The sequence below is a fragment of the Trachemys scripta genome, chromosome 6, assembly GCF_013100865.1.
Source record: "Trachemys scripta elegans isolate TJP31775 chromosome 6, CAS_Tse_1.0, whole genome shotgun sequence".
Classification (NCBI taxonomy): domain Eukaryota; kingdom Metazoa; phylum Chordata; order Testudines; family Emydidae; genus Trachemys; species Trachemys scripta.
The window spans coordinates 60,884,567-60,912,563 of record NC_048303.1 but is presented as its reverse complement, the minus strand read 5'-3'; the positions used below and the strand labels follow the sequence as shown (position 1 = coordinate 60,912,563).

Below are 27,997 nucleotides of genomic sequence, written 5' to 3'. Positions count from 1 at the left end.
TTTTGTGTAATTGCTGGTGTCTCATTTTCCTCTAGGGATTATATTAATTCCAGGAGCAGCACTAGGCCAAGTCATAAGTGGCATCTTGGTTTCCAAGTACAAACTGGATTGCAAAAACATAATCAAGTTCATATTAGGCACTTGCTCAGTGGCTCTACTATTGAACACAGTGTTTATGTTTTCTAAATGTGGGAATGAACCATTCGCAGGTGTCTCTGAAACATATAATGGGTAAATATATTTTAATGTACTCTTGGGCTTGGTAACAATGTTTAAAATGAGTAAACTGTTTTACATTGCATAAATACACTTTTCAAATGGTCTTGTTTAATTTTTTTTAATGTCTGAAAAACATACTTTGAGAATGTTGGGAATTCTCTCCATAGTTGAGTCCTGCTAGCAGTAGATGAAAACAGGAAAAATTCAAAGTTCTTGTGATGTTATATGTCCAGGAAAAGGGTCTGGCAGGCTGACTCTGCTCAGCTATTATTTCTCTGTCTCTTGCAGATGTGGGCAGCTGTTGTGGTTGCTTAGGTTAGATGTCTGTGTTTCTTTGGAGAATGTTTTCCCTCAACCCTCCTCTATTTCTGTCAGAGGTTGGTTAATTTATGCAGGTTTCTTTCTTGAGAGAGATTCCCATCCCCTGCTCTTTCACTGAAGTACATTGAAGGATGGCACAGAGGTTGAAATCCTAACTTTGTAGACCATTCGCTGTCAAAGTAGCAATCAGTGGCCCTCCAGTTCTGTTGTGTACCATTGTTTCTTAAAGTAGAGAGTAGAGAGAGACTTAGCCTTGTAGTTTTACCTTTCCATGCACACCTGCTTCTTAGCTGAAAGGCATTTTGAGCGCAGCAATTTAACTGGTAAATTGATCCTTTTTTCTCATTTGAGACCAGGTACCATTGTGTCAGTCATTTATGCCAAGTCATGCAAAGGGCCAGGGCTCTGGCCTTCCTGGATAAAGAACATGACCAGCAGGGCAGCCCTAGCTGCTGAAATCTAGACAAGGGTGGTTTTGCTCACTTGGGGTATATCTACACTGCTCACAGGAGCAAGCCTTCTAACCTGGGTTGACAGACTTGGGGTAACATGGCTCACGTTAGTGCTATAAAAATATGTGTGTAGACAGCACTTTGAACTTGTGGCTTGGGCTGGAGCTTGGGCTCCAAAGTCCATCCCCCCTTCCTTAGCTTCAGAGCCTGAGCATCAGCCTGAACTGCAACTTAAAAGTGCTGTCTTCACAGCTATTTTACAAGCCCTGCTAGCTCAACTCTGTTAACCCTGGCAGGTAGTGTTGCTCATAAGAGCTGTGTAGACGGTGTCACTCCCTCTGTGTATCTCCCTTAGTTGTCTGGACTGCTTTCTGGAGACAGAGCTTGGTTAAGCCTTCCTAGCCCTAATTTAGGAATTCTTTCATTTTTCTGAAGTGTCCATACCTCCTGTGCAGCTTAACATTTTGCTTCTAATTTTATCAACTGTTTTTCTTTAGTTTGGGATGGGTGCATCAGTGTAACATGGTCTCTTGGGTCAGATGCTCCTCTTGACTTATTCTTCCCTTCTTTTAGTCTTTTATATCCTCTAATGGATACTGTCCTTTAGTATGGTCAATAAAAAATCCAGGTACTAGAATGCTAAATTGTATTCAAATCAAATGAGAGCTACCTTTTTCCTATCCAAATTAGGCAAAAATCTCACCTGCATGGGATAGAATTCTAGTCTTAATTTGGCTTCTTCTGAAAAAAAAATATGGAGGAAAAAGGATCAGTCAGAACAGTGTTAAACACTAAAAAATACATAAAGTTATATTTTAACCTTATTTTCAGAACAACGGGTTCCAGAGAGTGTACTTATAGGAATTGTTTTAAATTCCAGTGGGTAAGTAAATCTACACGGGTAGATAGTGATAGCAGTATTTTAGTACACTTTTTAATTGTGCTTGGGGAGTGTGTTCGCAAATAGGTAGAGAATTTTTGTTCTTTATTATTACAATAGTGCTTAGATACTGCAGCTGGGATGGGGCCCCATTATACTACAAACACAATAGGAAGTGATAGCTCCTGACCCAAAGAACTTCCATACTGAGTAGACCAGACTGACCCTGTATGTGTGGGGTTGGGGTGGGGGAGTGGAACAGAGGTGGAGTGACTTGTCTAAGTAGAGTCCCACTCAAGTGTCCTATCTACTGGACTACATTATGTGCAGGTGGCTGCATGAAGCGAAGAGAAAGCAAGTGGTGTGTCCTAGTGTGCTGGACTACTTCGGTGCTAAGCAAAACACCTCAAAATGATCATCGTTGATGATATCTACGTTAACCATCTTGTCATTGATGCATTAGAATGTGAACAAGTTTAATAAATTCTAACATAGGATAAGGGAGGCAAAAGTTACAGTTTACATTGTTGTACTTGAAAATTACTTGATGTTTCAATAGCCTTCTAACTTTATATTCTAACACTGTTGGTCTTTATAAAAGTATAACATATGATGCTTCAGAAGAATACTTTTAGTATTGTTATTATTTTAATTTTCTATTCAGAAGGCCCTTTTAAAAATGCAGTTATTAGATCAAAAAGCTATCCATTTAATGAGAGATTTTCAAAGGCACAAATAGGAGATGAGAACATGAGAATGGCCATACTGCGTCAGACCAATGGTCCATCTAGCCCAGTATCCTGTCTTCTGACGGTGACCGGCGCCAAATGCTTCAGATGGAATGAACAGAACAGGGTAATTATTGAGTGATCCATCTCTTGTCATCCAGTCCCATCTTCTGGCATTGAGATTTTTTTTTTAGGGACATTCAGAGCACCAGTTATGTCCTTGACCATCTTGGCTATTAGCCATTGATTGATCTGCCCTCCATGAACTTATCCATTTTATTTTGTGAACCAAGTTATAATTTTGGCCTTCACAACATTCCCTAGCAATGAGTTTTACATGTTGAGTGTATATTGTGCAAATAAATACTTTGTTTTAAAATTGTTGCCTATTATTTTCATTGGGTGACCCCTGGTTCTTATGTGAAGGAGTAAATAACACTTCCTTATTCACTTTTACCACACCATTCATGAATGTATAGACCTCTATCATATCTCCCCCACTTCCTCATCTCTTTTCTAAACTGAACAGTGCCAGTCTTTTAAATCTCTCCTCAGATGGAAGCTGTTCCATACCCCTCCTCATTTCTGTTGGCCATCTCTGTACTTTTCCCAATTCTAATATATCTTTTTTGGGATGGGATGACCAGAACTTCACACAGTACTCCAGATGTGGCTGTATCATGGATTTATACAGTGGCATTATGATATTTACTATCTTATTATCTATCCCTTTCCTAATCATTCCTAACATTCCATTAGCTTTTTTGACTGCCACTGAACATTGAGCAGATGATTTTAGAGAACTATCCATGATGACTCCAAGATCTCTTTCTTGAGTAACAGCTAATTTATAACTCATCATTTTGTATGTATAGTTGGGATTATGTTTTCCAGTGTGCATTCATAGAATCATAGAATATCAGGATTGGAAGGGACCTCAGGAGGTCATCTAGTCCAACCCCCCTGCTCAAAGCAGGACCCAATCCCCAACTAAATCATCCCAGCCAGGGCTTTGTCAAGCTTCACCTTAAAAACCTCTAAGGAAGGAGATTCCACTGCCTCCCTAGGTAACCCATTCCAGTGCTTCACCACCCTCCTAGTGAAAAAGTTTTTCCTAATATCCAACCTAAACCTCCCCCACTCCAACTTCAGACCATTACTCCTTGTTCTATCATCTGGTACCACTGAGAATAGTCTAGATCCATCCTCTTTGGAACCCCCTTTCAGGTAGTTGAAAGCAGCTATCAAATCCCCCCTCATTATTCTCTTCTGCAGACTAAATAATCCCAGTTTCCTCAGCCTTTCCTCATAAGTCATGTGCTCCAGCCCCCTAATCATTTTTGTTGCCCTCCGTTGGACTCTTTCCAATTTTGCCACATCCTTCTTGTAGTGTGAGGCCTAAAACTGGACACAGTACTCCAGATGAGGCCTCACCAATTTCGAGTAGAAGGGAATGATCACATCCCTCAATCTGCTGGCAATGCGCCTATTTATACAGCCCAAAATGCTTACACTTCTTGGCAACAAGGGCACACTGTTGACTCATATCCAGCTTCTCGTCCACCATAACCCCTAGGTCCTTCTCTGCAGAACTGCTGCCTAGCCGCTTGGTCCCTAGTCTGTAGCAGTGAATGGGATTCTTCCTTCCTAAATGCAGGACTCGACAATTGTCCTTGTTGAACCTCATCAGATTTCTTTTGGCCCAATCCTCTAATTTGTCTAGGTCCCTCTGTATCCTATCCCTACCCTCCAGTGTATCTACCACTCCTCCTAGTTTAGTGTCCTCTGAAGACTTGCTGAGGGTTCAATCCACGCCATCCTTCAGATCATTAACGAAGATATTGAACAAAACTGGCCCCAGGACTGACCCTTGGGGCACTCCGCTTGATATCGGCTGCCAACTAGACATGGAGCCATTGATCACTACCTGTTGAGCCCGATGATCTAGCCAGCTTTCTATCCACCTTATAGTCCATTCATCCAGCCCTTACTTTAACTTGCTGGCAAGAATACTGTGGGAGACCATATCAAAAGCTTTGCTAAAGTCATGGAATAACACGTCCACTGCTTTCCCTTCAGCCACAGAGCCAGTTATCTCATAATAGAAGGCAATTAGGTTAGTCAGACATGACTTGCCCTTGGTGAATCCATGCTGACTGTTCCCGATCACTTTCCTGTCCTCGAAGTGCTTCAAAATTGATTCCTTGAGGACCTGCTCCATGATTTTTCCAGGGACTGAGGTGAGGCTGATTGGCCTATGGTTCCCCGGATCCTCCTTCTTTAAAGATGGGGACTACATTAGCCTTTTTCCAGTCATCCAGGACCTCGCCCGATCGCCATGAGTTTTCAAAGATAATGGCCAATGGCTCTGCAATCACATCCGCCAACTCCTTTAGCACCCTTGGATGCAGTGCATCTGACCCCATGGACTTGTGCTTGTCCAGCTTTTCTAAATAGTCCTGAACCACTTCTTTCTCCACAGAGGGCTGGTCACCCCCTCCCCATACTGTGCTGCCCAGTGCATTATTTTGCACTTGTCAACATTCAGATATTCAATGTTCGATACTACAGTTTAAATATGATAAACAAATTTTCAGTTTGAAATGCTGCTTTGAACATAAATACTCTTTATAATTTTTTTTGATAGTTCTTAAAATATTTGGAATTGATACATGTTTTAAGAGAGTAGTTGAGGACCTGATGTAGGAAGAAACAGCTTGTACAAATGTTTGTGGCAATCTGCATATTGTACTGATGATTAGCCAAAAAAATCCTATTTGATTAAAGACGGTACCAGCAAAGGGACCTTTTAAATGTGCAGGCTTTCACAGAAAGCTCAAGTGGTAGTAAAAACACTAATTTCTGTCACACAGAGTCTCTGAAGAGATTTAAATTACTCCTGTTTCATAAACAGATAAAAGAACACACATTGCTGTGAATCAAGCAGAATAAAAAAAGAAAATATCAGCTATCCTGAAACTCAGACAAACTCATCAGCAGCCAGTTATTCTGTCATGGAGTGACAGAGCTAGAGGCAACTCCAATTGTTTGAGGGTCTGCCAAACAGCCAGATGGTGTTGTGGAAAATAAATTCCATGCTCTGGTACCTAGGGATTCTAGCTTCCATTTAAAGATAAGCATAAACATAAGCAATGCAACTGGGTAAATGACTTCTCAATATTTCGTTCCCATTTCCCATCTTTAATTTTAGAAAAGGGCTTAATATGTTGTCAGAACAATATGGTGACAAAAATAGGACCTTTATTTTGATTAATAATTAAGAAAGTGCTGTTCTATCTTTTCTGCCTTTTGTTCTTTCTGCCATAAATTGAACTCTTTGGTGGTCCCAAGTGGCTCTAAACCAAGTACAAGCAAGTGAACCCATGTGCTCCCTACAATGTGCATGAAAGAGGTGTTTGTGTCCTAAATGGTCTGGGAGACCCGGGATCCTAGATATCAGATTTAGCCACTTCTGATGTGCTGAGGAATACCCAGGAACAATGTCATGTAACTGCAAAAAGTGAATAGTGAAGAACATCAAAAATTGTAGCATAAGTTGGAAACAGAGAAACTCAGATACATTAACCTAGGACAAATATGCCTCATTTGCTTTATGTGCATTATCAGATGGAGTTCACTTTATGTGAATTATTTTGGAGCAGTTCTTTGGCCTTTGGCATACATGAAGTCAGACCTAATGATCACAATGGTCCCTTCTGGCCTTGGAATCTATGAATCTGTCTGTATTAATATTCATGAATTAAAGTCAAAACTCTTTCGCTCACACATATAATAGGAAAATGACACAAAACAGAGTTTCACCTGTAGGCTTATACAACTTATAATAGAAACAGTAACTAGATTCATAACTGAATAAATCAGATACTTTCAGGATACAGTAGTCTAGTGAAATATTCTTATGTTTTTTTAATCTATTAAAACATGAAATAAGACACACACATCATGAAATGGTGACTGCCCACAAACTACTAAAGAAAAATGTGAGAATAAGAGCAAAACATTTTCATGTGGCTTACATGGTTAAATGCAAAAACACAATAATGCAAATTTAAGGTTACACACTTAAGGCTGTGGGGTAGGATTTTCAAAGGAGCTGAAGGGAGTTAGTTGCCCAATTGCTAATGAAATTCAAAAGAGTTGGACACCCAACTCCATCTTACTACATTGAAAATCACTGGCTTAAAAGTCATGAAGTGTCTTTTAGGGTTTTAAGGTTAAACAACCTTAAATTTCACACAACCTGCTTCTTTGCACATATCACCATAGTATCTGAGTACTCCACAATCTTTAATCCTCAACACCCTGTTAGGTAGGGAAGTACTACTATCCCCATTTTACATATGGGAAACTGAGGCAGGGAGAGACTTGCCCAAGAACACACAGGAAGTCTGTGAAGGAGCAAGGGATTGAAGCTAGCTCTCCCCAGCCCCAGATTAGTGTCCTGTCCACTGCAAGACTGTTCTAAAAACTCACATCTTCTGACTTTTTGATTCCTAATTATAGAATCTTAATGCTGCATCAATTTACAGTAGATTTGAAGTTAATAGTTCTTTTGAATATTCATTTTTAAATCTTTTTATATTCATATAGATTTAAAGTAAAGAAAACCACTTCAGTGAGCCAACTTTAAACTTTTTCTTCAAATAAGGCATTTTGCTAGTCTTGCTAAGATCTAAAGTGAAGCCAACTTCAAGGAAAATTAGTACAGAAGTTTTAAAATTTTGAACATGTAGCATAAGAAACCTGGATTTGGAAAGTGCACATTTAACTATGGGAAGAGATTATACATGGAAAACTCTAGCCCAAAAGGAAAAGAGAATTTTGTTGAAAACTCTGAATGCGTAAAACAGAACTATACTGCAAAATCTTTTGTATCCATAACTCTACAGTATCTTTGTACTAAAATAGTGAACTGCTGTGGACAACAGGTGCAGCTGAACCATTGCCGATGATTAGCAGCAGGTCTATAAAAAGCCATTCTCTCTTCAGCATCATTTCAGCAACCATAATTGAATCCTGCATAGTTGTTGCAATGATGTCGAAGACTTTTTGTCTGTCTTAACCCTCACAGCTAAACTTATCAGCACCATTTCAGCTGCACTCTTTTCTGGCATCTATTTGCAACAGTTAATTTTTATGTTGTCAATCATGTTACCTGTCAGAGGGCTTGGTCTGATAAATGACATATAAAACGATTGGGAAAGAAAAGGGGATTTAATAGCACTTCTTCATAGGTTCTTCGGGAAACTTTAGAACAATACACAGCTAAATCTGTAGACATGGTAACTAGTAGAGATTCTATGAGCTTGTGGGAATTTAATCACATGACTGACACCCAATTTGAATGTGGTGTGGCTAAATCCCTAGGTACTGAACTGATGACTCATTCCTCTGCGAATCTCTCTTTACAAGAGTGTTTTGACTGATGCTTGAGTTGAAATTGAATATAGTCCCATGAAGTTGGGAAGTAGGTGGGTGTTTATTGTTTTGTTTGGAAATTTTGAAGGCAGCCATCATAACAAACACTACCTCTTTGTAGAAGATAAAGATACTTTTATGTCCTTTTCCTTTGTATCAGTGTAATACCAATCTTTCTACACCTATTAATGCTGAAAATAATTCATTGTAAAAATTTTGAGTTAAGACACACAAAAACAATCCTTGACATGGTGCTGATATCATTTTGTGCTCTGATTCTCACCAAGAAAACTTAATTAGCAGTCATGGTGATTTTGTACAGTTGAAATGTCAAAATGGTTCACTTGAGACCATGGATGGAAATAATACATTGTGCATTTTCAACTCTATTATGGTAATATCTTAGGAGAAAAACCTGCCCCACCAACATCCCCTTCACCTCCTTGAGCTCTTGAAGAGAATGAATGTGGTGAAATCACTGCTGTATTGATGGCACGCTGAATGCCAGTCTCTGTTTGGCAAAATCTACACATTCCTATGAGGATTGTTAGGGTCAATCAGCTGGTTCCACCAGTCAAGTTTTCCTGGAAAAGTGGTGGAGTAAAAGCTTCCCCCTCTTGCTTCAGTTGCATTAGAGTCCATGTGCACCAAATAAACACAATAGTCTTTTCCCTATGTGCCTGGATTTTCTCTTTGATAGGAGCATTGCTAACTCAGTTTTCAGTATATTTTTGAAAAATTGAAGATGTCTGCAGAAAATTCTTTTTGTATAACTATAAAGAACAAAGACATGTTACCATTCAGTAAAATGACTGAATGCTTCTAGACATATAACTTTGATGTAGCATTCCACATGCAGTTTGAATGCTGTGCATAACAACTTCGTTTTATAGCTAACTGAACTGTCACTGGTAGGAGAAGTGAATTTCCCTTTTAAAGATATTCATTTATATCTTTAAAGAGCCTACTTCTAGAAGCACATAATAAAAATAGAAGTTTATAAACTGACCCAAATTTTTCCCAATTTTAATAGTTTGGACATGAACATAGTACCTCTCACTTTACAATATAGCTTGATTTTTAAACTACTGTTTCAGTAGAACTAGCTGTGAAACAGCTTATAATGCGAAGTTGTTTAATGCGCTATTACCATCAGGAAATTCAAAATCATTGTCATCCTGTTCCATCCTTGTGCATTAGGGGAAAATCTTTCTAATTTACTTCTCATTAACAGTTTAATGTTATAAGGCTGTGCATGAAGGTTACTTCAGCTATAGATCTATAGTAAATTTACCGCTCTGGAAGTGAGAGGACTAAACCTAGAATATGCAGCTGTAGTACACAGGAGTTAAAGAATTCCTTTATCTATGTTACCAATTCCCAGAGCAGCTGTGCAGCTCTGGGACAGAGCTTAGGTGTTGTCTTGCCACTATGCAGTTAGCACATGTAGCCTTCTTGGTGTTTGAACAATCCAGATGTCATCTGGCTAAGGGACTAATAAAGCAGCAGATATCTGAGAGATGGATCATGAGTTAGACTGAGTTAAAGGAATAAAATCAACATAATACTTGATCAATAAAAGCAGTAAAAATGGCTTATATTTTACAATATCATTTTCCACATTATCTTTCAAATGTGTTTTTTCTCTTGTCTGTAGCTGTGTTAATGATCCACAAAAACAGCTAGGGAAGCTGAATATACAGAGTATATAATAAAAATCACTAGACAAAGTGCTGTCAGATGCACTGAGTATACAAACTAGAATTTTCCCATTAATATTTCAGTATAATAATTTTAGGTATTACAATAAGTATAAAATTTTCAAAGAGAAGTGTGATCTTTACGTTTGTAATTAGTTTGAACTTTATTATGGTAGTAATGTATGTTTGTGTAGAACTGTAGATTAGTGAGCATATGAGCGTTCTATTACTGACTCATGTCTCTCTATTCTCTATTGTAAATTATTCTTAAACTGAGTTAATGAAATATATTGTTTACTCATTGCCTGTTTAATCTTTACCTTACAGAACAGGCAAATTACAGAACTTGACTGCACCATGTAATGCTAACTGCAACTGCTTACGCTCCTTTTATTACCCAGTTTGTGGCAGAGATGAAGTCCAGTATTTTTCTCCCTGTTTTGCAGGATGTACATCTTTTACTGATCAAAAAAGGAAAAAGGTATTTTTTATGCTGTCTTTAACAGGAAAAAAAATGCACAGTTTATCCTGTATCTTGTTTCTTAGCAAAATTTGTATGCCATTTTCAATTATTATTAAAAGTAAGAGAATTGTTTCCATTACAACAAAACAGTGAATCAACATTAGCTTTATAATACATAATTGTTAACTAAAATAAGAAAAGAAAACCCAAACAAAAACCCCTCTCTGAACCTATAAGTGAAAGAGCGATCTAGTGTCTCATAGTTGTTACATGTCTGCAGTATTTTGTTGCAAATGTAGTTCTCTGTGACAATTCCAGCATTGTTCTCATTCTATAAAACGATAAATGGACTAAACAGAAGATGCTACTATTGGTCATTTTTAGTGTCCAAAACAGCCAGTGGCTTTAAATGAACTCCTGGATTTTGGGATTTACTTATGTATCTAGAAATTATTTTGAGTTTTCTTTGCTGACATTATGTCAGAATTTTTTTTCTTTTTTTTTTGGTCTCTGAATCAGGCTCTAAATGCCATCACTGAGAGATGAATTCCAGCACAGGATTACTTGATATTGACCCATATAGCTTAATATAAATTACTGCTGTTTTAACAAACTTCATCCCTGTAATATAGTCCAATAAAATAAAATTGTGAACTTTGAACAGGATGGATTAATTTATCTGAAATTATCTAAACTCCTTTATTTGGGGCTCAGATGATAGGACTCAAATGCTTGGCTAAAAAAATCATGTGCCTCCAGTCAGTGTTAAATTGATAAATGGATCCGTATCCATTATTATACAATAAGGCCCCAGATGCATTATCAGTTTATGCAGGTTTGTTAGGATCAAAATAATTCCAAAAGCTGCTGGCTTTCTGTGCAAGGGTGCCAGAGCGGTCTGGGAAAGTTGGGACAAAAACATTTTGCTTGTGCTGGAGTCTTAAGAGTAATTATTTTGGGACCCCCCTAGAGAATAGCCTTTCAAATGTCAAGATGAGATGAGAGGAAGGAACTTGGGATTTCAGCAGAGGTGGCATTAAAGTTGTTTCCTTTAATAGGCAGTGTTGCAGAAGTGCTAGTGATCAGGTTTACAGACATGCAAGTAGAGGAGAATTCGGAGTCAAGGATAATGCTATGGTTACAGCCAGAAAAGGTGAATTTTAGGGGAGAGGGAGTTGTGCTAGCACATGCTGCTCTTGCTCCAAAGCAGTTCTGGTTCTGAGAGTTAAGTCCTGCTCTGCTGAATTTCTTTCACTAAATTCATGCAGGACTTAGTTCTGTAGGTGGGTGCAGCTTGGGGAACAGGGAGAATACCGTGCTTCAGTTCCTTCTGTACCAAAAGGATGCCTGCAGGAGATGGCAACTACACTTAGCCATGTACAAGTATAAGAACTGAACCACAAGCAGGGCCGGCTCCAGGCAACCAAGCACATGCTTGGGGCGGCACCTGGTAAGGGGCGGCGGGGGGAGCACGGCGCGGCATTCCGCGGGGGGGGGGNGGGTGCGTTCCGGCGGCGCTCGGCAGGGGGTGGGGTCGGGCTCCGGCGGCGCGGCGCTCGGCGGGGGGGGCGGCGTGGGGGGCGGCGCGGGGCGCGGCGCTTAGGGGGAGGGTTCTGGAGGCGCTTGGCGGGGGTGGGGCAGGCTCTGGCGGCGGGGGGGCGGCGGGGGGCGCGGCGCTCGGGGGGGGCTCTCTCTCTTTTTTTTTTTTTTTTGTAGAAAGGCTTTGGAAAAAAATCTGGAGGCTCTATTAAACTAAAATACAACTAAAAACCACTCCATGTGTTCACTTGATTCTAAAAACCTCTGATAGTTTACTGTTAATTACATCTCATTCTCCCATTACTTCATTAAACATTAGAATGTGCTTACCAAAGCAGGAAGGTTGATGTGGATAGTTAGCTGACTTCAAAGTGAATGAGTTAATTGAGCCCACATGAAAGTTAATCATATTACCTCTTTGATACCAGTTCAAGGTTATTTGATTCTCTTTTCAGGGTATTATGCCTGAGTTGGAGTGCTGTCAGACACGAACAAAACAGTTTGTCATAGCATCACTAAAGTAGCGGTGTGGGATATATCTAATTCTTCTTAGTTAGGCAGTGCCGGGACACATTGTCTTTATCTGTTTTTATTGTTTTGTTTTTTGCAGGGGTGTAGGAAGGAAGGTTGAAATCTTGTACCTCTTCCTGCAAATGGTGCTACTCCACTGGAGATAACAATGGTGTGTGCTAGCATAGGCAAAGGATGCTATTGTGATACTGCCAGTCCTCTAGCCCTGATCACCAGTACCCTACTTACAGTAGGGCTAGCAATGATAAAGCTGCTCTAGTGGTAGTGGAAAGGTTGGCTAATGTAGTGATATCTTTTGTAGTAGGGCAGCCTTCCAGCTTTTTATTTGATATTGTAGTAGTGATATACTCATTCTCGCTAATATTGGAAAGCTGTGTGAGTGTTTTTACTGGAGGTATGCCTTCAAGTTATTATTTTTTACTCTTGTATAAAGCAAGTAGACAAGAACTGTCATGAGGGAAAAGAGCATTATGTTTCGATTAAAGTTTATATGACAGATGAAGCACTTGTTTGGCTGGAAAGGTTAATTCAAACTGCTCTTTGGGCCAGAGTAAGTGATAAGCCTTGAGGCTGGAAGACCATGGTGATGACAAGGCTGGATCTAATCTCATCTTCATAAAGTACAAATTCTCTTTTCTTTTCTATATCTGTTCTCCATTTTGTTCCAAAAGAAGAGTGTACAATTCTTTGTAGATTATATGTTTTCTGTGTTTTAGAGTTATGCAGTTACCACAAGCAACAGAGGGTCCTGTGGCACCTTTAAGACTAACAGATGTATTAGAGCATAGGCTTTCGTGGGTGAATGCCCACTTCATCAGACCTTTAGTCTTAAAGGTGCCACAGGACCCTCTGTTGCTTTTTACAGATCCAGACTAACACAGCTACCCCTCTGATACTTTGCAGTTACCACAGTGTGTTTTATTATAATTTTCACATTCTGTCAACTACTTCTTCCATCTCTAGGCTGCTGTAACTTATGCTGGAGCAAATACAGCTTGTGAGCCAGGAAGCCATAACTGTATCTCCTAGTAGCTCCATCCATTTCTGTGCCAAGGGCATCACTAAATTCTCCTGCTTCCCTCAGATCCTTCAATTTAGCTTCTATTTGCAATATAAACATATTTAAAACAAACACCACTCACCCCACCCTCCTCTCCCCACAAAATAGAAAAGGGAAGAAGGGGAAATGCCTTAAAATAGTGTGTGCCAAACACACATGCCCAGTATGTTTGCTTCTGTATCTTACCTTTTCCTCACTATCCCCCCTAACCTCCAACACACAGACTGCAGTTTAGATTGCAAGTTTTTCAGAGGCTTTCCCTTCCTTCATTTAAGTCATGCACTATGCCCAATAATAGTACAATATAAATAAGGTATAATACATGATTGACCTCACTGGAATGTACCAACATCCTTCTGAAGAATAGGAAGCTATATGAGAAAGAGCATTCTACAGTTTCTAACCCTTTGTGTTGCTAATGAGTGGAGAATATGGAAGTCGAAATTGAGAAATATGAAAGTAATCCAGTGAGTATTGTACTTGAACAAAGACAAGATATTTAGATTAAGTTGAAACAGGACAAAAGCTGAACAGGCACAACACTGGAGAAGAGGTAGCCACTGCAATAATGCTATCCTTCAAGTGCCATATGTGATGATATCATTATCTTTAAAATACAGCCTGGAGGTGCCAACTGAGATTAGTGCCCCATTGCCCTAGCCACTATATAAACAGATGATAAGAGACAGTTTTTGATTTACAGTCCGAATAGAAAATACAAATGGGGGGGGGGGGAGTTTTTGGCAGAGCTGGGAAGTGAACCCAGATATCCTGAGTCCCACTGCAGTGCCTTAACTATAAAAGGCCATCCATCTTCTCTAATTTACCTTTTGGAATTATATTAGTGGAAGAGGAGAGGTTTGACCAGGAATTTTATTGAAAATATTAATACTAAATCAGCCAATGCTGACAGAACAAGTGGCTCTTTGAGAATCTTGCTGGATAAAGTGCGTATATGTGGGAAACCTTCCAGGTTATAGACAGACAATTGCAATTTAGGAATAAGGGTTTGTTAAGGCAACTGTTAATTTTATTAGCCTATGATGAAAAAGGGTTATTTAGAAATTAGGACTAGTACATAAAAGGTGTCCAGACAAAAAAGCATTCATAGTTTCAGAATTTTGAATAACTTCATATTACTAACTTGTAACAAGAGGGTATATTTGTGAGAGTACAGGACTGTCCTGTTTTGGGTTGTTTATTCTCAGCTTTACTTTTTTCTGTAAAGTGCTTGAAACTATCCACTGACGAATTGAGGGGACACCAGCAAAATATTCAACTTTTCATGTTCTCAGTTACTTATTCTCTCCCTGAGGTTATGTTTAGTGCAAAATGAAGTAATGCCTAATTAATAATAAAGGGGAAATTTAAATTTAAATTAATCTAATCTAATAATTGGTCTGGCAAAAAAGGTTTAATGTCTAAATACAAAATATCCCAAACAGCGTTCAGGAGTAACTATTGTTTGGGTAATAGGAGACCTCTTTTGGTAGCTTGCCAGCCCAGGAGGAAAACAAAGTAATAAGTGGAGGAGAGAGTTAGTCTTTACAGTTGGAGGCATGTAAGTGAGTATAGTTATTGTCAAAATTAGGTGGAATAACCAGGATAGTGTGGCTGAAAATATCACAAAATAAATTAAGGGTTCACTAAGTCATACACTGTCCTTGAAATAAGTAAATATGTGTCAATGGGTGAATGTCTGATCACTACTTAATTTCTATCAATTACTATAATTTACAATTTTACATATTTTGAAATAACACTGTTTGCTGTATGCATTACTTGTAGACTTACCAAAACTGTTCCTGTATTGGGATGCCAAAAAGATTACCTGACTCAGAAGAGGTCCCTTTTGAGGCTCTGGCTGGGAAATGCCGAACACAATGCACGTTTTTGCCTCTATTCCTGGGCTTTTTCTTTTTTGCTGTTGTTTTCACTTTTATGGCTGTTACTCCAACTACTGTGGCCATCTTCAGGTATTTGGTTTTTATACTTTTCAAGAACATATTCCTGGCTCCACAGCAGAGTATAAACTTAGCATGGAATATTTCCTTCCCCAGACCTGAAGAAGAGCTCTGTGTAGCTCAAAAGGTTGTACCTTCCACCAAAGAAGTTGATCCAATAAAAGATATTACCTTACCTACGTTGTTGCTCTCAGTGGCAAGGAATGTAACTATTCTGACAACTTGCAAAATAAAGATTTTAAATAGTTTTTATTCTTTTTATACAGGATCAGCTCTATAATCAAAATGTGTAAGGAGTGCTTTGCACCCCTGTCTGCTACTCCCTAGACTCTAATAATCACCGTGTAGTGTATAACCAGTTTTAAGCAGGCTAAGCCCTTTGAACATTAGATGAAGAGATTACTGTCATCTGTAGATTCTCTACTGTTTCACAACACTTTTTCCCTTATAAAAATAGAAATAGTTTCCTTTCCACTTGGTGGCACTACTTGTAGCACATGATTCCTTTTTAAAGGGACAGATCACACTCTATCAATAAGAGAGAGGAAAGCTAAAGTCTGTTTATCCTTACACCATCCATAATCTCATTTTTGATGAAGCACCTGGCCTTGCCTGCATCACTGAGACATGGTTCAGTGCCACCCCCAACCCTATCTTAACACAGCTAATCTTCTCATGTATATGTTACAAGCCAAGACAGTATCCAGAATGCACCAGATAAGTGAAAGTGGAGTAACAATCCAGTTATCCTCCAGCCTCTGATACTGAAGACATTCCATACCCAGAAACAAAAAGTGCATTCATGTGGTCTGTGAGGCAAAAGGACAAAAGGAATTTGGGAATTATATTGGTTTACAGACCTCCAGGTGAAAACCTTAACAACTTCCTGGATGAACTCTCAGATACATGGCCCAGGATGGTATTGGAATCCCCAGATTACTTGTCTTCAATTATCTCAACTTTCACATGGACAATCTCAATGATATGGTAGTACCTTAATCTCATGACCTATACAGAACCCATCAGATTCTTTCAGGTAGTCTCTGACCTATATATGTCGCCATATGCGGTATGTATGTTGAATCCTGTCTTCCAGCTAGGACTGCAATTGGAGATATCACCAACATACCACTCTCCTGAGCTGATCATGACCTCTTCCAGGCAGAGATCAAAGCCTGCCTGCCTTCCTTTCTTCCCATCAGGATAAAGAGCAATCAAAACTGATTTGCTCCCAAAGACTCCTGAACTCCCTAAGTTTTCAAATCTCCTTAGAACAAGTAACCTAAATACAAAGCCAAGGTGCTGATGATGCTCAATGCTTTGGCCTCTCCTCCTCCTTCCCACACTGACCAAGAAGAATACTCTGCTTCAAAGGTTAACTACTGCCAGTGAAGTGCATAGGTGGAAAGTTAGAGTACCAGTGGTACAAAAGACACTCTGAAGCCCTCTGCTAGCACACAAACTGTATCAAACTTCACCACTGACGTAAAGGAGGCAAAATGAGCCTTCTCCTCTTCAATCAGCAGGGCAGAATTGGAGCCAGCAGAACTATTTCTCATATTGAATCAGCTAATCAACCCAGATTGCATAACTCAGACACCAGACCCAAGCATCAACCACTTCGAAGAGCTGCCAAAATGCTTAATTGATAAGATGGAGTGGAAGATGATGATATTCATGCTGTCCACCCTTTTAAGTGAGAAACCATGACTAATGTCATCAAATTGGTGACCAAACATTGATTGTCAACCTCCCAGTCAAAAGACCAACAAAATACACCTGCCGCTTCAGGGCCAATGTACTAGGCAGATTGAATCTGGGGGAGAGATCTGCCCATTGAATGTTGAAGGCCTTTTACGGTCCATGTGCGGCTTCCTGGAGAAAGTGCTGAAGATGAGCAACACCAACATACTCATCCTCCAGGAGACCCATGTTGCAAGTGAAGAAAAAAGCCCATTGCTATAACATCAATAGTATAAACTTATAGCCAGCAATTACCACCCAAAACATGGGTTGGCAATCTACATAAAGCAGGAGATCAATGAATATTTGGTCCTACCTCCTACAGAGTACAAAAAAACAACTAGAATCTCTATGTACATTGGTAAGCTTACTGTACTTAACATATATACATCAGCTCTGCCAACTGCACAGGATCTATGCAGCAAACACTGCAGGTGAAGAACTGACACATTGGACATCGGCAAATGATATGCTCCACCTTTTTGATGTGAAATGGTATGTCACTTTCCACTCTGCAAGATGGAGCAGAGGATACTGCCCTGACCTGATGTTCATCTCTAAAGATGATACATTCCCCCAATGCTGAAGACTTTTGACCATTTTACTATGCACCTAATCACCCCTGCAAAGAAGAATAACTCCCATGGACACAGGTCATCGTACACCAATGTTTCTCAGCAACTGGTCCCTGGATCAGTGCTGGTCCCCTAGATCACCCTGATATAGTTTAGGAAGGCAGCAAGCTGGTCCCTGATATCAAAAAGGTTGAGAAACACTTTCATATACTCCTTGCTGGACTGCAGAGATCCAAGATCTCTTCTGCAAATATGATGAGTGTAGCGACCCAGAAATTGGAAAATCTCTCCTGGTATTACTGGATGTAGCAAGACGGAAACTGTGGCTCAAGCAGACATGCCTGGAATCTGTTGAGAAACCTGGGGGCTGCAAATCCCACACATGTCACTAAGTCACAGTTGAAAGTCAATGCCATTGTTGCTAAACTTTTGTGGACATCAAAACAGCCAGTGGATAAACAGTATCGCAGACAAGTCCTCAACTCTAGCAGGTGTTGTTCACATATGCTTCATTGTCCCAATGGTCTGGACTATTCATAAGTAAGGAGATTGATCCGGTCATTTCAGCCATGAAACTGGGAAAAGTAGAGGGAAAAGATGGCATCTACCACAAGTTCCTGAGTTCAGTGGCATGGAATTGGCTGATGCAACATTTCACCAACATCCTGGAGACTGGTGAAGTTTGCTGCTTGTGGAGAGAAGCACTCCTAAAGCCTGGAAAATCTGCAGATGACTCTTCTAGTTATAGGCCAATTTCCCTCATGAGCACGAGCTACAAGGTGATGGAGCGTATGATTTTGAACTAAATTGGGCCCACATTTCAAAGCCTTTCTCTTTTGAGAAAGCCTTCCACCATAAGTGACACTCACAATTTGAACATCCCTCTTATTCCCAAATCCCTGCCATACACACACTCTTCCTCCCCTACTCCAAGCAGACTCCTGACCCCATAAAGGGAGAGGTGCTAAAGATTCCTAGAAATCTTCTGAGGACTTTGCTGTTGCTATTGATTTTTATGTGGAAGCTGCTCTGATTCTGTGATGATGTGTGGCAGTATAAAATTCTAAGAAAGGTAGGTGCATGTTAACCACAACTTGGTTGTCTTGCCAGTCTCTGAAACTCAGATGGTCTTTGATCCTGAACACACTCTGCTAGAGACTCACTAGATTCCAAATTAATATGTAGACCTATAAATGTGTGGGGCTTACCTTCCCATTGAAATGAGACTTCATTAATAACTTGTTAAAGCAGCTGTTCACCCATGCAGAGCTACAATATGGATGTTAATAAAAGTCATAACATTCAGAGCATGATAATTGCATCCCTGTTCTACAACTTGTAAAGCCTCATGGCCAAATTTAGAAACAGTGCATTAACATTTTTACTATTTAAAGCTCACAAGTTACTTGAAAAGCACATTAATTTATAGAATAACTTCATATACCAGAAAAAGTACTATTGTAAAGCTGAGATAGTGGGTTAACACACTGCACTGTACTGCATTATCATGCTTCATTGCACTGACCTTCTGTTCTTGCTGCTCCAGCGTGAGTCCACACATGGGAGTTGCATTGACAATTTGATTGTGTTAGTCTGGAGGCAGAGAAAGGGCAGCTGTGTTTGGATTGGGGAGAATAATGGGAAAGCAATATTTTGTGTTTGTGTTATCATGCTTCTCAAAAATTACTTGAGATTGCTCAAAGCCTATCCCTTTCAATTATCAGTGGCATAGATTTTACTGGGATGCTGGACTGTTAGCAGTAAGGTTCAACCAAAATGGTTTATTTATTATGCTTGCTGCTGCTTGGTGTGTTACCTTATGTAATGCAATATGCTGATGCAAGACAAAATCTACAAATAAGTGCAATATCTCTGATTATACATTTGGTCCGAAGCATTAAAAAAAAAAAAAAACCTATACTATGTATTTAAGCATAGTCCCCTACCACATCTCCACTTCATAATGATTAACCAAGACATAAGTAATGTGCGTGATCTTGAACTCAATCCCTTACTTTGATTATCTTGTGTAAACACATTGGGAAAAAGACTATGATGATTTCTCCTGCCAAAGCTGTCTGTGCTTTATTGCAGAAAACTAGTATAGTATATAATGCATAATGATATATTATGGAAGTTGATTTTTGTCTCTTCTGTCAAGTAAATTCCATTTAAAGTTTTTAGGTTGCTTAGACTCCATATACAGACCAAAGTATTAACAGCTAATGTCATTTTTCAAAAGTCCAAGTGTAACTTACCAAAAAACCAAGATGAAAAACATCAGTTTAAGTTAAATTTACATTTGATAAAGCCCTTAAACTGCAATTTTGTTTGCAGGTGTGTGCCAGATAAACAGCGTTCATTTGCTCTGGGAGTGCAGTCAGTGTTTCTACGATTAGTAGGTATGACATTTATTATCTTTTGCTTAAATACCTGTCCCAGCATAAAATGTCTAATTGGAAGACTTCCTTTTCAAATACCCAGACTGATTAATTTTAAAGAAAATGTGTATGAATGAATTTGCTGCAGTCTCTCTGTCTGAAAGATTAGGCCAAACTCAATCTCGAAAAAGCTTAGAATTCATTATAGGAATTCAAATGTTGTACTTTACTTGTTTTTAGCATTAATGCTGTCTTCTCTATAAATAGTTGTGCAAAGAGGCTAAACGGGTATGCCAAAGGAAACAAATCCCAATTGCAGAAGAATATTTAAACTTGCATCCTCTTAACAAAAGCAACCCCCCTCCTCCCAAAAAAATGCAACTCCATTCTTTGAAAAATGTCACGGCTTTTAAGACTCCACCAATCAAAAATCTGTGGTTCTGTAACACTTCACTTGATGATATTGAGTTCCTTTAGCCACATTTTTATTATATAATTTAACACTGATGAAAATGACAGCACTTTAGACGTTACATATAAAATGGTAATGAATATATGAAACCTGCTGCAGTGTTTTGTGTCCTTACTTCTAATGGGTACGAATGTACATTTTAGAAGTCTGGCAGACTGATAATCTGCATAATTTAGTCATTCATTTCCAAACCCGTTTTAAATAGTTTTCGCTGACTTTCTATTTTCTTTATTAAATTATTTTTGGGGGTAATTGATGCGGATGCAGAAACAGTGAGACACACATGCCAGAGTATGGTTAAATGTGGAGGATGCAACTTTTAAAAACTATTACACAGCAAAGAACCTCTCCAAGTACTAGCAAGGCCATTCCAGTATGGAAGTTAACTAATGGCCTCAAGTTCTACAATGCTGAGGGTGGGTATGAGTGCATTACTCCCCTACACTCCAGGCTTGCATGGGGACCCTGGCAGGAAGCTAATGTCCCAACCCATTTACCTCATCCACACTGGAGGTAGGAGAGAGAAGATGCGGGGAGCCCTACCCTGCACAAGACATGGAGGCATAGCCTCTTACCATGCGATGTTGTACTCAGGGCCTGTTGTAATAATTGAGCCTACAAATTTACTTTAATTATAAGCTCAGCTGTAAAAAGTAAGTGAAAGTTCATAAAGTGTCACAGCCTTTCAAATTAATGTTGATGGGAAAAGTTTCAAAAGGGAGATGGAAAAAATAAATTAGTGCAAACAAAAAGACCTAGTAATATAATTCAAGGACTGTGTTAAAATCATGCCGGGTAAACAAGACAATGTGGGACTGGGAATTAATGAACCAAAATTGGTGTGTTGGAAACTAGTTCTATTTGATGGATAAAATAATGAGGAGTCTTTTAAAAAAAAGAGAGAGAGATTTTAGGGAGAAAAACTGGCTACTCGAGCAAGCTTCATCATCAGGCTGCCATGCCCAATGTCTCCTAGGATCCAGGGCCTTCATCATTCTGGGCTCAAGAGATGTTCTGACCAGACCAGCCCCTTCCAAAACACCCCCCAGATAACATCACTACTGCTACCAGCTCTAGCTAAATGCGAAATGGTACCTAGAATAAGACGAAATAAGAATTTAACAGCCACAACAACAGCTCCAGCCCAGCTCAGCTAACTTTTCTTCCCCCCATCCCCCCAAAAGTCAGTTATTATTATCTTTAATACCATCTAATAGACTGATAGCCAAGGAAGTTTTTTCCCCAAAAAAACCTGTGCCTCTCAGAGAAAAGGGGAGTGAAAAGATGATGTAGAACTGAGACGGCTGGTAAAAATAGCACCAAGGAATTGAGAGCTTTTTTCCCCCTGGCCACCAGGTAACTGTTTACTGAGCTGCATTTCTTAAGATCAGTACACCAGGTCGTTTGGAACTGGAATGACAGTACATGTGTGATGACACAGTGTTCAGTTACATATTGTACTGTTTGTCGTCACTTAGAAAAATCTATTCCAAAACCCCTGTCCACCTCTATCATGTGTAAGGGGATAGCTTATGTTTCTACATGAGCACTGTCAGGATTGATTGTATAATTGAAATACTAATTTACATAATGACTGAAATACCTGAAAGGGCTTAAAAATTGTACATATTGGATTCCTAACGTATAGCCACCTCGTGGGTGGGAGGTGACAACAAATGAGCACACAATACTGCAACGGGAAAGAGAGTAAATATTGATCCAGGACACTAAGGCAAACTCCTGTTCCTATAAAAAGTACTATAGTATCTTTAGCATTCATATGGAGCAGATGGCACCTTCGTTTTTAAAGTGTTCTTTGCAACAACGTACAGCAAGTTGCATGGTCCTCTCTGTATCTCAAAAGGATAAAGGGCTAAAACAAGTGATGAGATTTGAATGTCTGGTTCTATAATCTAGCTACACAAAACTTGATGCTTCAGTCATGAACCTGTCCCACCTGGCCTCTCACTCTATGAATTCTGTTGATTCAGTTAAGACTCTTTCAATTATCTTTGTACACTTGTATCTCTTCTAGGCACTATTCCTGGACCAATTTTGTTTGGTGTGGCAATAGACAGTACCTGTACTCTGTGGGATGTTAATAAATGTGACATTAAAGGAGCCTGCTGGGTCTACGACAACTCAAAAATGGCCTACATGCTGATTGGTATAAGTAAGTGACTGCATATTTGATATGTACATAACACAAATGAGTGTTAAAATCTTTAATAGCAAAAGGCATAGCTATTTTGAATTTCACTGCCAGATGACAATTGAGGAGTAAGAAAATAGCCCAATAAGACTATATGTAATAAGTTTACATAGTACTCAGCACTTTGCAAATAGATAAGATAAGTTCCCTTTTCTGAAGGAACTACTATTTAAATAAGACATGACAGTCAAAAACCAGGCAAGACACAGGACCACAGTTTGGTAGGAAGTGTGTGGGGACTCTTGACAATTGAAAGAAACAAGGAGGGATTGTTTGAAGAGTTAGGTTTTTAAAGGTAACCTGAAATTTTTTTTTTTCTTAGGTGGCTTGTGCCCTTTATAGCTTCCTTATAGATGAACAAGAGCCTGAAATATAGTGGGATTTGTGTGGTTGCCCTCCACCTTTCCCCCGTTTTTTTGAGGCAGGAGGGGAGTTCCTCTTGCTGACTTCCCTAGTTTGGCTGGAAGATTTTTAGAGGTCTCAGATAAATATTGGCATTTTCTCACCCTGTAGTTATAATTAAACTTTTAACAAATACATATTTTCTCCCCAGTGTTAGTTTAGCATTGCAGTTGAATGAGAGTTCCAAAGAAGAACAAAAATAGACCTTCGAAGATTCTGACTAAAAATAATTTCCCCTCTCAATTAATAAGCTTTTCATCTGATTATTTTAAAGGTACTCAGGTACCTTTTGACTTCAATGATAGCTGCAGGTGACCATCCCCTTTGGCAATGAGGCAACCTATTTAGGTGTTTAAGTTTAGCTACCAATGTTTGAAAATTAAACAAAACAAAAAAACAAAAACAACCCCCCAAAACAACCAAAAAACAACCAAGCCCTCCCCAACAGCTTTAACAAATACCTTTCAAGCATTATCTTTTTAAGCTATTGATTTTATTTAGGAAGTTTATCAAGTTTACAAATCCTTGCCATATAAATAACAGAAACAAAACAATAATTACAACAGCTAGCTCTTGTCTTTATAATGTCTCTTTAAACATCAGATCTTTCTATTTAACAAGGTATTACCATCATTATGACATTTAGATCAGGCATATCTATCAAATGTTAAGTAAAAAATAAAAAGGTATGTGGTTTTTTGGGGGCAGGTGAATATAAATTGAGTATTGAATAAAAAGTAACCAAATATCTAAGTATCTATCAGTTCTCTGTCTATTTTGCTGGGTATATGACTAGTGTGTTAATGTATGTGTTTCCATGACTTCCACCTCCCATTTCTTTAAGCCATTCCTCTATGGTTCGACTGTTTTTCTTTTCCAATGAGATGATACCAATAGCCAACCAGCTACTAGCAGATGACAGAATAATTCTTCATTTCTTCTAGTGTGACCATTCCCACTAGAGAGCCCCAGGAAGAGTACTAACAGATCATTTGGTAATAAATATCCAACGTTTGATATTTGATTATGGATTGTATCCCAGGACTCTCTAATGAATGGACATGCCCACTATAGATGCATAAAATCTCTTTCGCCACAATTTCTTAGACATTTATCCCTATTCAGTCTATTTTTTAACCTGACTGGTGTGAGGTACCATGAAACAATATCTTAAAGAAATTTTATTTTATTGTGTTACAAACTGAGGTTGCTGGTCCTCTTTTCCAGATCAAACCTCATTCCTTTGGGATAATTTCCCTATCCAGGTGCTTTTTTCCAATGTGTTATATGTGGATTTTTTTTGTTAGAAAAGTTGTCTGCAAAGATTAATATAAATTAGATTTTTTCCCCTAATTGATCAGATGCCATTGCTTCTAAAGTTAGCTTTATGTATAAAACAGGTTTTCTAAAAAGTGGAGAAACATAAAGCCTGACTTGACAGTACTGGTACCAGGGGAGAGTGGGCCAGTTAAAGTTAGTTTTGATCTCTAAACAAGTTAGAAAAGTTTCTCTACTGAATAGCTGGCCAACTTTGTGTGACCCATAACTCTCCTAATATTTGAAGCTCTCTGCTTCATGATTTGGATTGAGATCTGGATTACATTGTATATCAGGAGGAGTGAGGAAAGAAAAAGAGCACAGACGCAATAGTTTTCCCTTTGCACATCACCTTTAAGGAGGGAATTGAGGGAGGATATAGAGGACACTTGATGAATGAGGACATGAAGCTAAGAATTGGAAAACATGATGAGCAGGAAGTCAAAAGAACTGTGAAGAGTGTACTTGAGAGGAGGATGTGTATTCAGGAAGATTATTTAGAACACCTTAAGTGAGGATGAAGAGTTTCAGTACAGTGCAGCAGGTGACAGGAAGCCAATGAATGGACATAATCGGGGGCACTGTAGTTAAAGAAAGAAGGGAAGATTATTTTATTGTCTTGAACAGCCTGGAGTGGAGGAGAAGAACAGAATTCTAATGAGTATTAAAGTTCTCACAGCAAACGAGGACCAAAGGGCAGATGAGGGACCTGATCCAAGGCTCCTGGAAGTCAATGGAAAGACTCCTGCTGTTTTTAGGGGACTTTTGATTAGCTTTGTGAATAAGCATGCTTTCTGCCATTAATGGGTACCATAGTATGGAGCTATAGTTTTGAGCCAAGTTTACAGTAAGACTTTTAACTTAGAAGTAAATATTTTTAGTTCTTTGCTTTATACCTTTGTGGCACTCTTACGAACTATGGGGTCACACATTTATAGTTTCTGTTGGCCAAACTCATTGCACTCATCAAGAGATCATTACATCCCTGAATTTCCCCTTACATTCCTCTGTGTCAAAGGCTCTATATCCCACTCATCCCCCATTATTATTTGTTTGGGAGATAAGTCATCCAAGTGTTAAACTCTATTGGGAGGATGAACCGTGATGAGACAGGTATTGTTATAGGAATTAACGGGTGCTGCGGGCCAGGGGTTCGATCTGTAGACAGTTGCAGAGGTGTTTGAAGCTGGGGCTGTGCTAAACAGATGACAGGGTCTCCATATGTCTCCCCATTTCCCCCCTTTTGGTTGTCTGATTCTCCCTCCCCCCCCAAATCAATAGTTTTGTAGTCATAGATGTCTAGATAATTTTGAAATTGAGCAAATGGGATGTTTAAAAGTTATGGCATGACAGACAGAGAGTTGCCATCAAGTTGAATGTAAGGCTTTCACAAACTCTGGCAATTAACATTAAGAATTTGTATTGAAAGTTGATCTTCAACAATAAACAAGTTCACTTTTCTTCATATAAAGGTGCAGCTTGTAAAGTCATCACTATCCTTTTTATTATCACTGCATTCTGCTTATATAAACCCCCACCGGACAATTCTGCAACTTTGCAAAAGGATGCTGAAATGGTGTCTGCTGTTCACATGTAAAACTGTTATGAGAAAACCAGGAACTTTAAAAGAAACCAAGAAGAATATACACAGCTACTGAAAGATAAGCTGTGTGACTGCTTCATGTTGCAAGTGCAGCATTATCTGAGCATGATTTAGTTCCTAAACAGCTTTAAATGATCTTAAATATTTGTGGATATTTTGTGTAACATTAATTCAAACTCAGGAAATTTTATATTTCAACAATGTACCTTTAGATATCACAGGAAAGAAATGGGGTTATTAACACTTTTATTTTTAACTTTCCATATACCCAATCAAAAATACTGTAAATATAGGAAATGTCTTGTAATTCATTGGGTTAAGCAAATTGCAATATTATCAGTAGAACACAAGAAAGATGACATAAAAGCCGAACTGGAATACCAAAAAAACATGAATAATTGTTACTGCCTATAAAGGCAACCATACACCTTAAGAAGACAGACTTTAGGACAACAAAATAGTAAATGGGTGTATTAAAGGGAGCTGTCAATGTTTACTTTAAACTGGCAGGAATAACATGTATCAATGTTTTGGGCTACTAAACAACATTTAAGATTTGATTGATGTAAATTTATTTATACTATAGTTTCTTGAGTAGGAACAAATAGAAAAAACCAAGCACTTCTGTTTTCTCAATCTATTTTGAACAAGTTAGGTTAAAAGTTTAAATTGTGATAACTTTTTGTAATCTTAAATATATTTCTAGGAAAAAAAAAGCAAAGAGTAGTTTTCATTATAGGAAAACTAACAAACTTGTAATTAATAAATGTTTGTTCAACTGGGTGCCTTAGTATTTGAATTCAGACAATATCCAAAAGGATTATGTCAAATATTCTTGTTATATTTTTTTTAGAAAGCTTCATTTCTCATGATATACACTCTGGAAATTTTGAAAATAAAATCTGTTTTCCTAAAATGTTTTACTTGTTAGATGTGTGCTAGCTCATTATTTTGAGGTTACTCCTAAGTGCTCTGCACTAATTATTTTCTAAAAAAGGGATTTAATTATTTTTGCTGAATACAAATGCTCAATGAAAGACTATGCAAACACATTGATAGAAAAAAGTACATCCAGTTGGGGTCTTGCAACCTTGAGTAAACCTTTAAAATAATAGGGTGTGTATCTGTAGAAAACTTAAAATAAGGTGTACATGTCTTAGTAAACAATAATTTTTTTGAGTTAAACATTTTATCACATGCAAATCTATTTGATTTAAATATTGTTTAAGTATGGTGAAATAAATCTATTTTTAAATCTGGTATATAATGCTGTTTTGTTTTTAATGCATATGAGATGTTATTTGCTGTGTGGGTTGGCTTCAAAGCTTCTGCTTCACTTTGAAGTACCAATAATGAATTACATCTTCACCTTCTACCTAACCCATGTGTGTCTGTGTGCGTTCTGTGTCTTGGTACTATGATGGGTACACTGACTGAGCCTTTGGGATTCAGAGGAGGAACCCTTTTGTGTCAACAGCCCCTGCCACCCTGTGCTGGATCCTGGGGAAAGAAACCCACTTACCCTTTCTTATAGGCCTTTATCAAGGACCACTACTAGTCGGTAAACAAGAGGGTTTGTTTGGCAGATGGATCCTATTAACCTGCCACTGAGTAACCATGTAACCTGGGACTAGCCAGGCATCCACAACTAAGGACTGTAGCTCAGATGGCTGGAAAGCATAATTCTCTGCTTTGGACTATCTCTTCCTTCTAACTGCAGCTCTAAAAGACATAGAAACAGAGTCTGGAATCTAAGATAGAGGGTCTCATGGTGGATCTTCTGTTTTTTGTTAGACTATTCTGTTAACACAAAATAAACACAGCAACCAGGATGTGGCAAAGATACCCTCCACCCCATTTATTGGCCACAAGCGTCCAATGTCTTCATTGGGTGATGAGAGAGTGTTTTTGGTCTAATACTTGCCCACAGGATAATGTTTACATAACTTTTTGATGTGCATAATTATCAGTGTGATCACATATGGTCCCTGTGTTC

General features: G+C 38.7%; 1 protein-coding gene across 1 annotated transcript in view; it reads left to right on the top strand.

Annotated features, from left to right (window-relative positions):
• LOC117879561 (solute carrier organic anion transporter family member 4C1-like) overlaps positions 1-27,231 on the top strand; it is a 108,325-nt gene extending 81,094 nt beyond the window's left edge. The window contains exons 8-13 of the mRNA XM_034774832.1: positions 36-231; positions 10,067-10,220; positions 15,121-15,308; positions 19,952-20,016; positions 22,503-22,640; positions 25,871-27,231. Coding sequence (XP_034630723.1) covers positions 36-231; positions 10,067-10,220; positions 15,121-15,308; positions 19,952-20,016; positions 22,503-22,640; positions 25,871-25,995 — 866 coding nt within the window. The 3' untranslated portion in view covers positions 25,996-27,231. The remainder of the gene's footprint in view (positions 1-35; positions 232-10,066; positions 10,221-15,120; positions 15,309-19,951; positions 20,017-22,502; positions 22,641-25,870) is intronic.
• Positions 27,232-27,997: the final 766 nt, after the last annotated feature.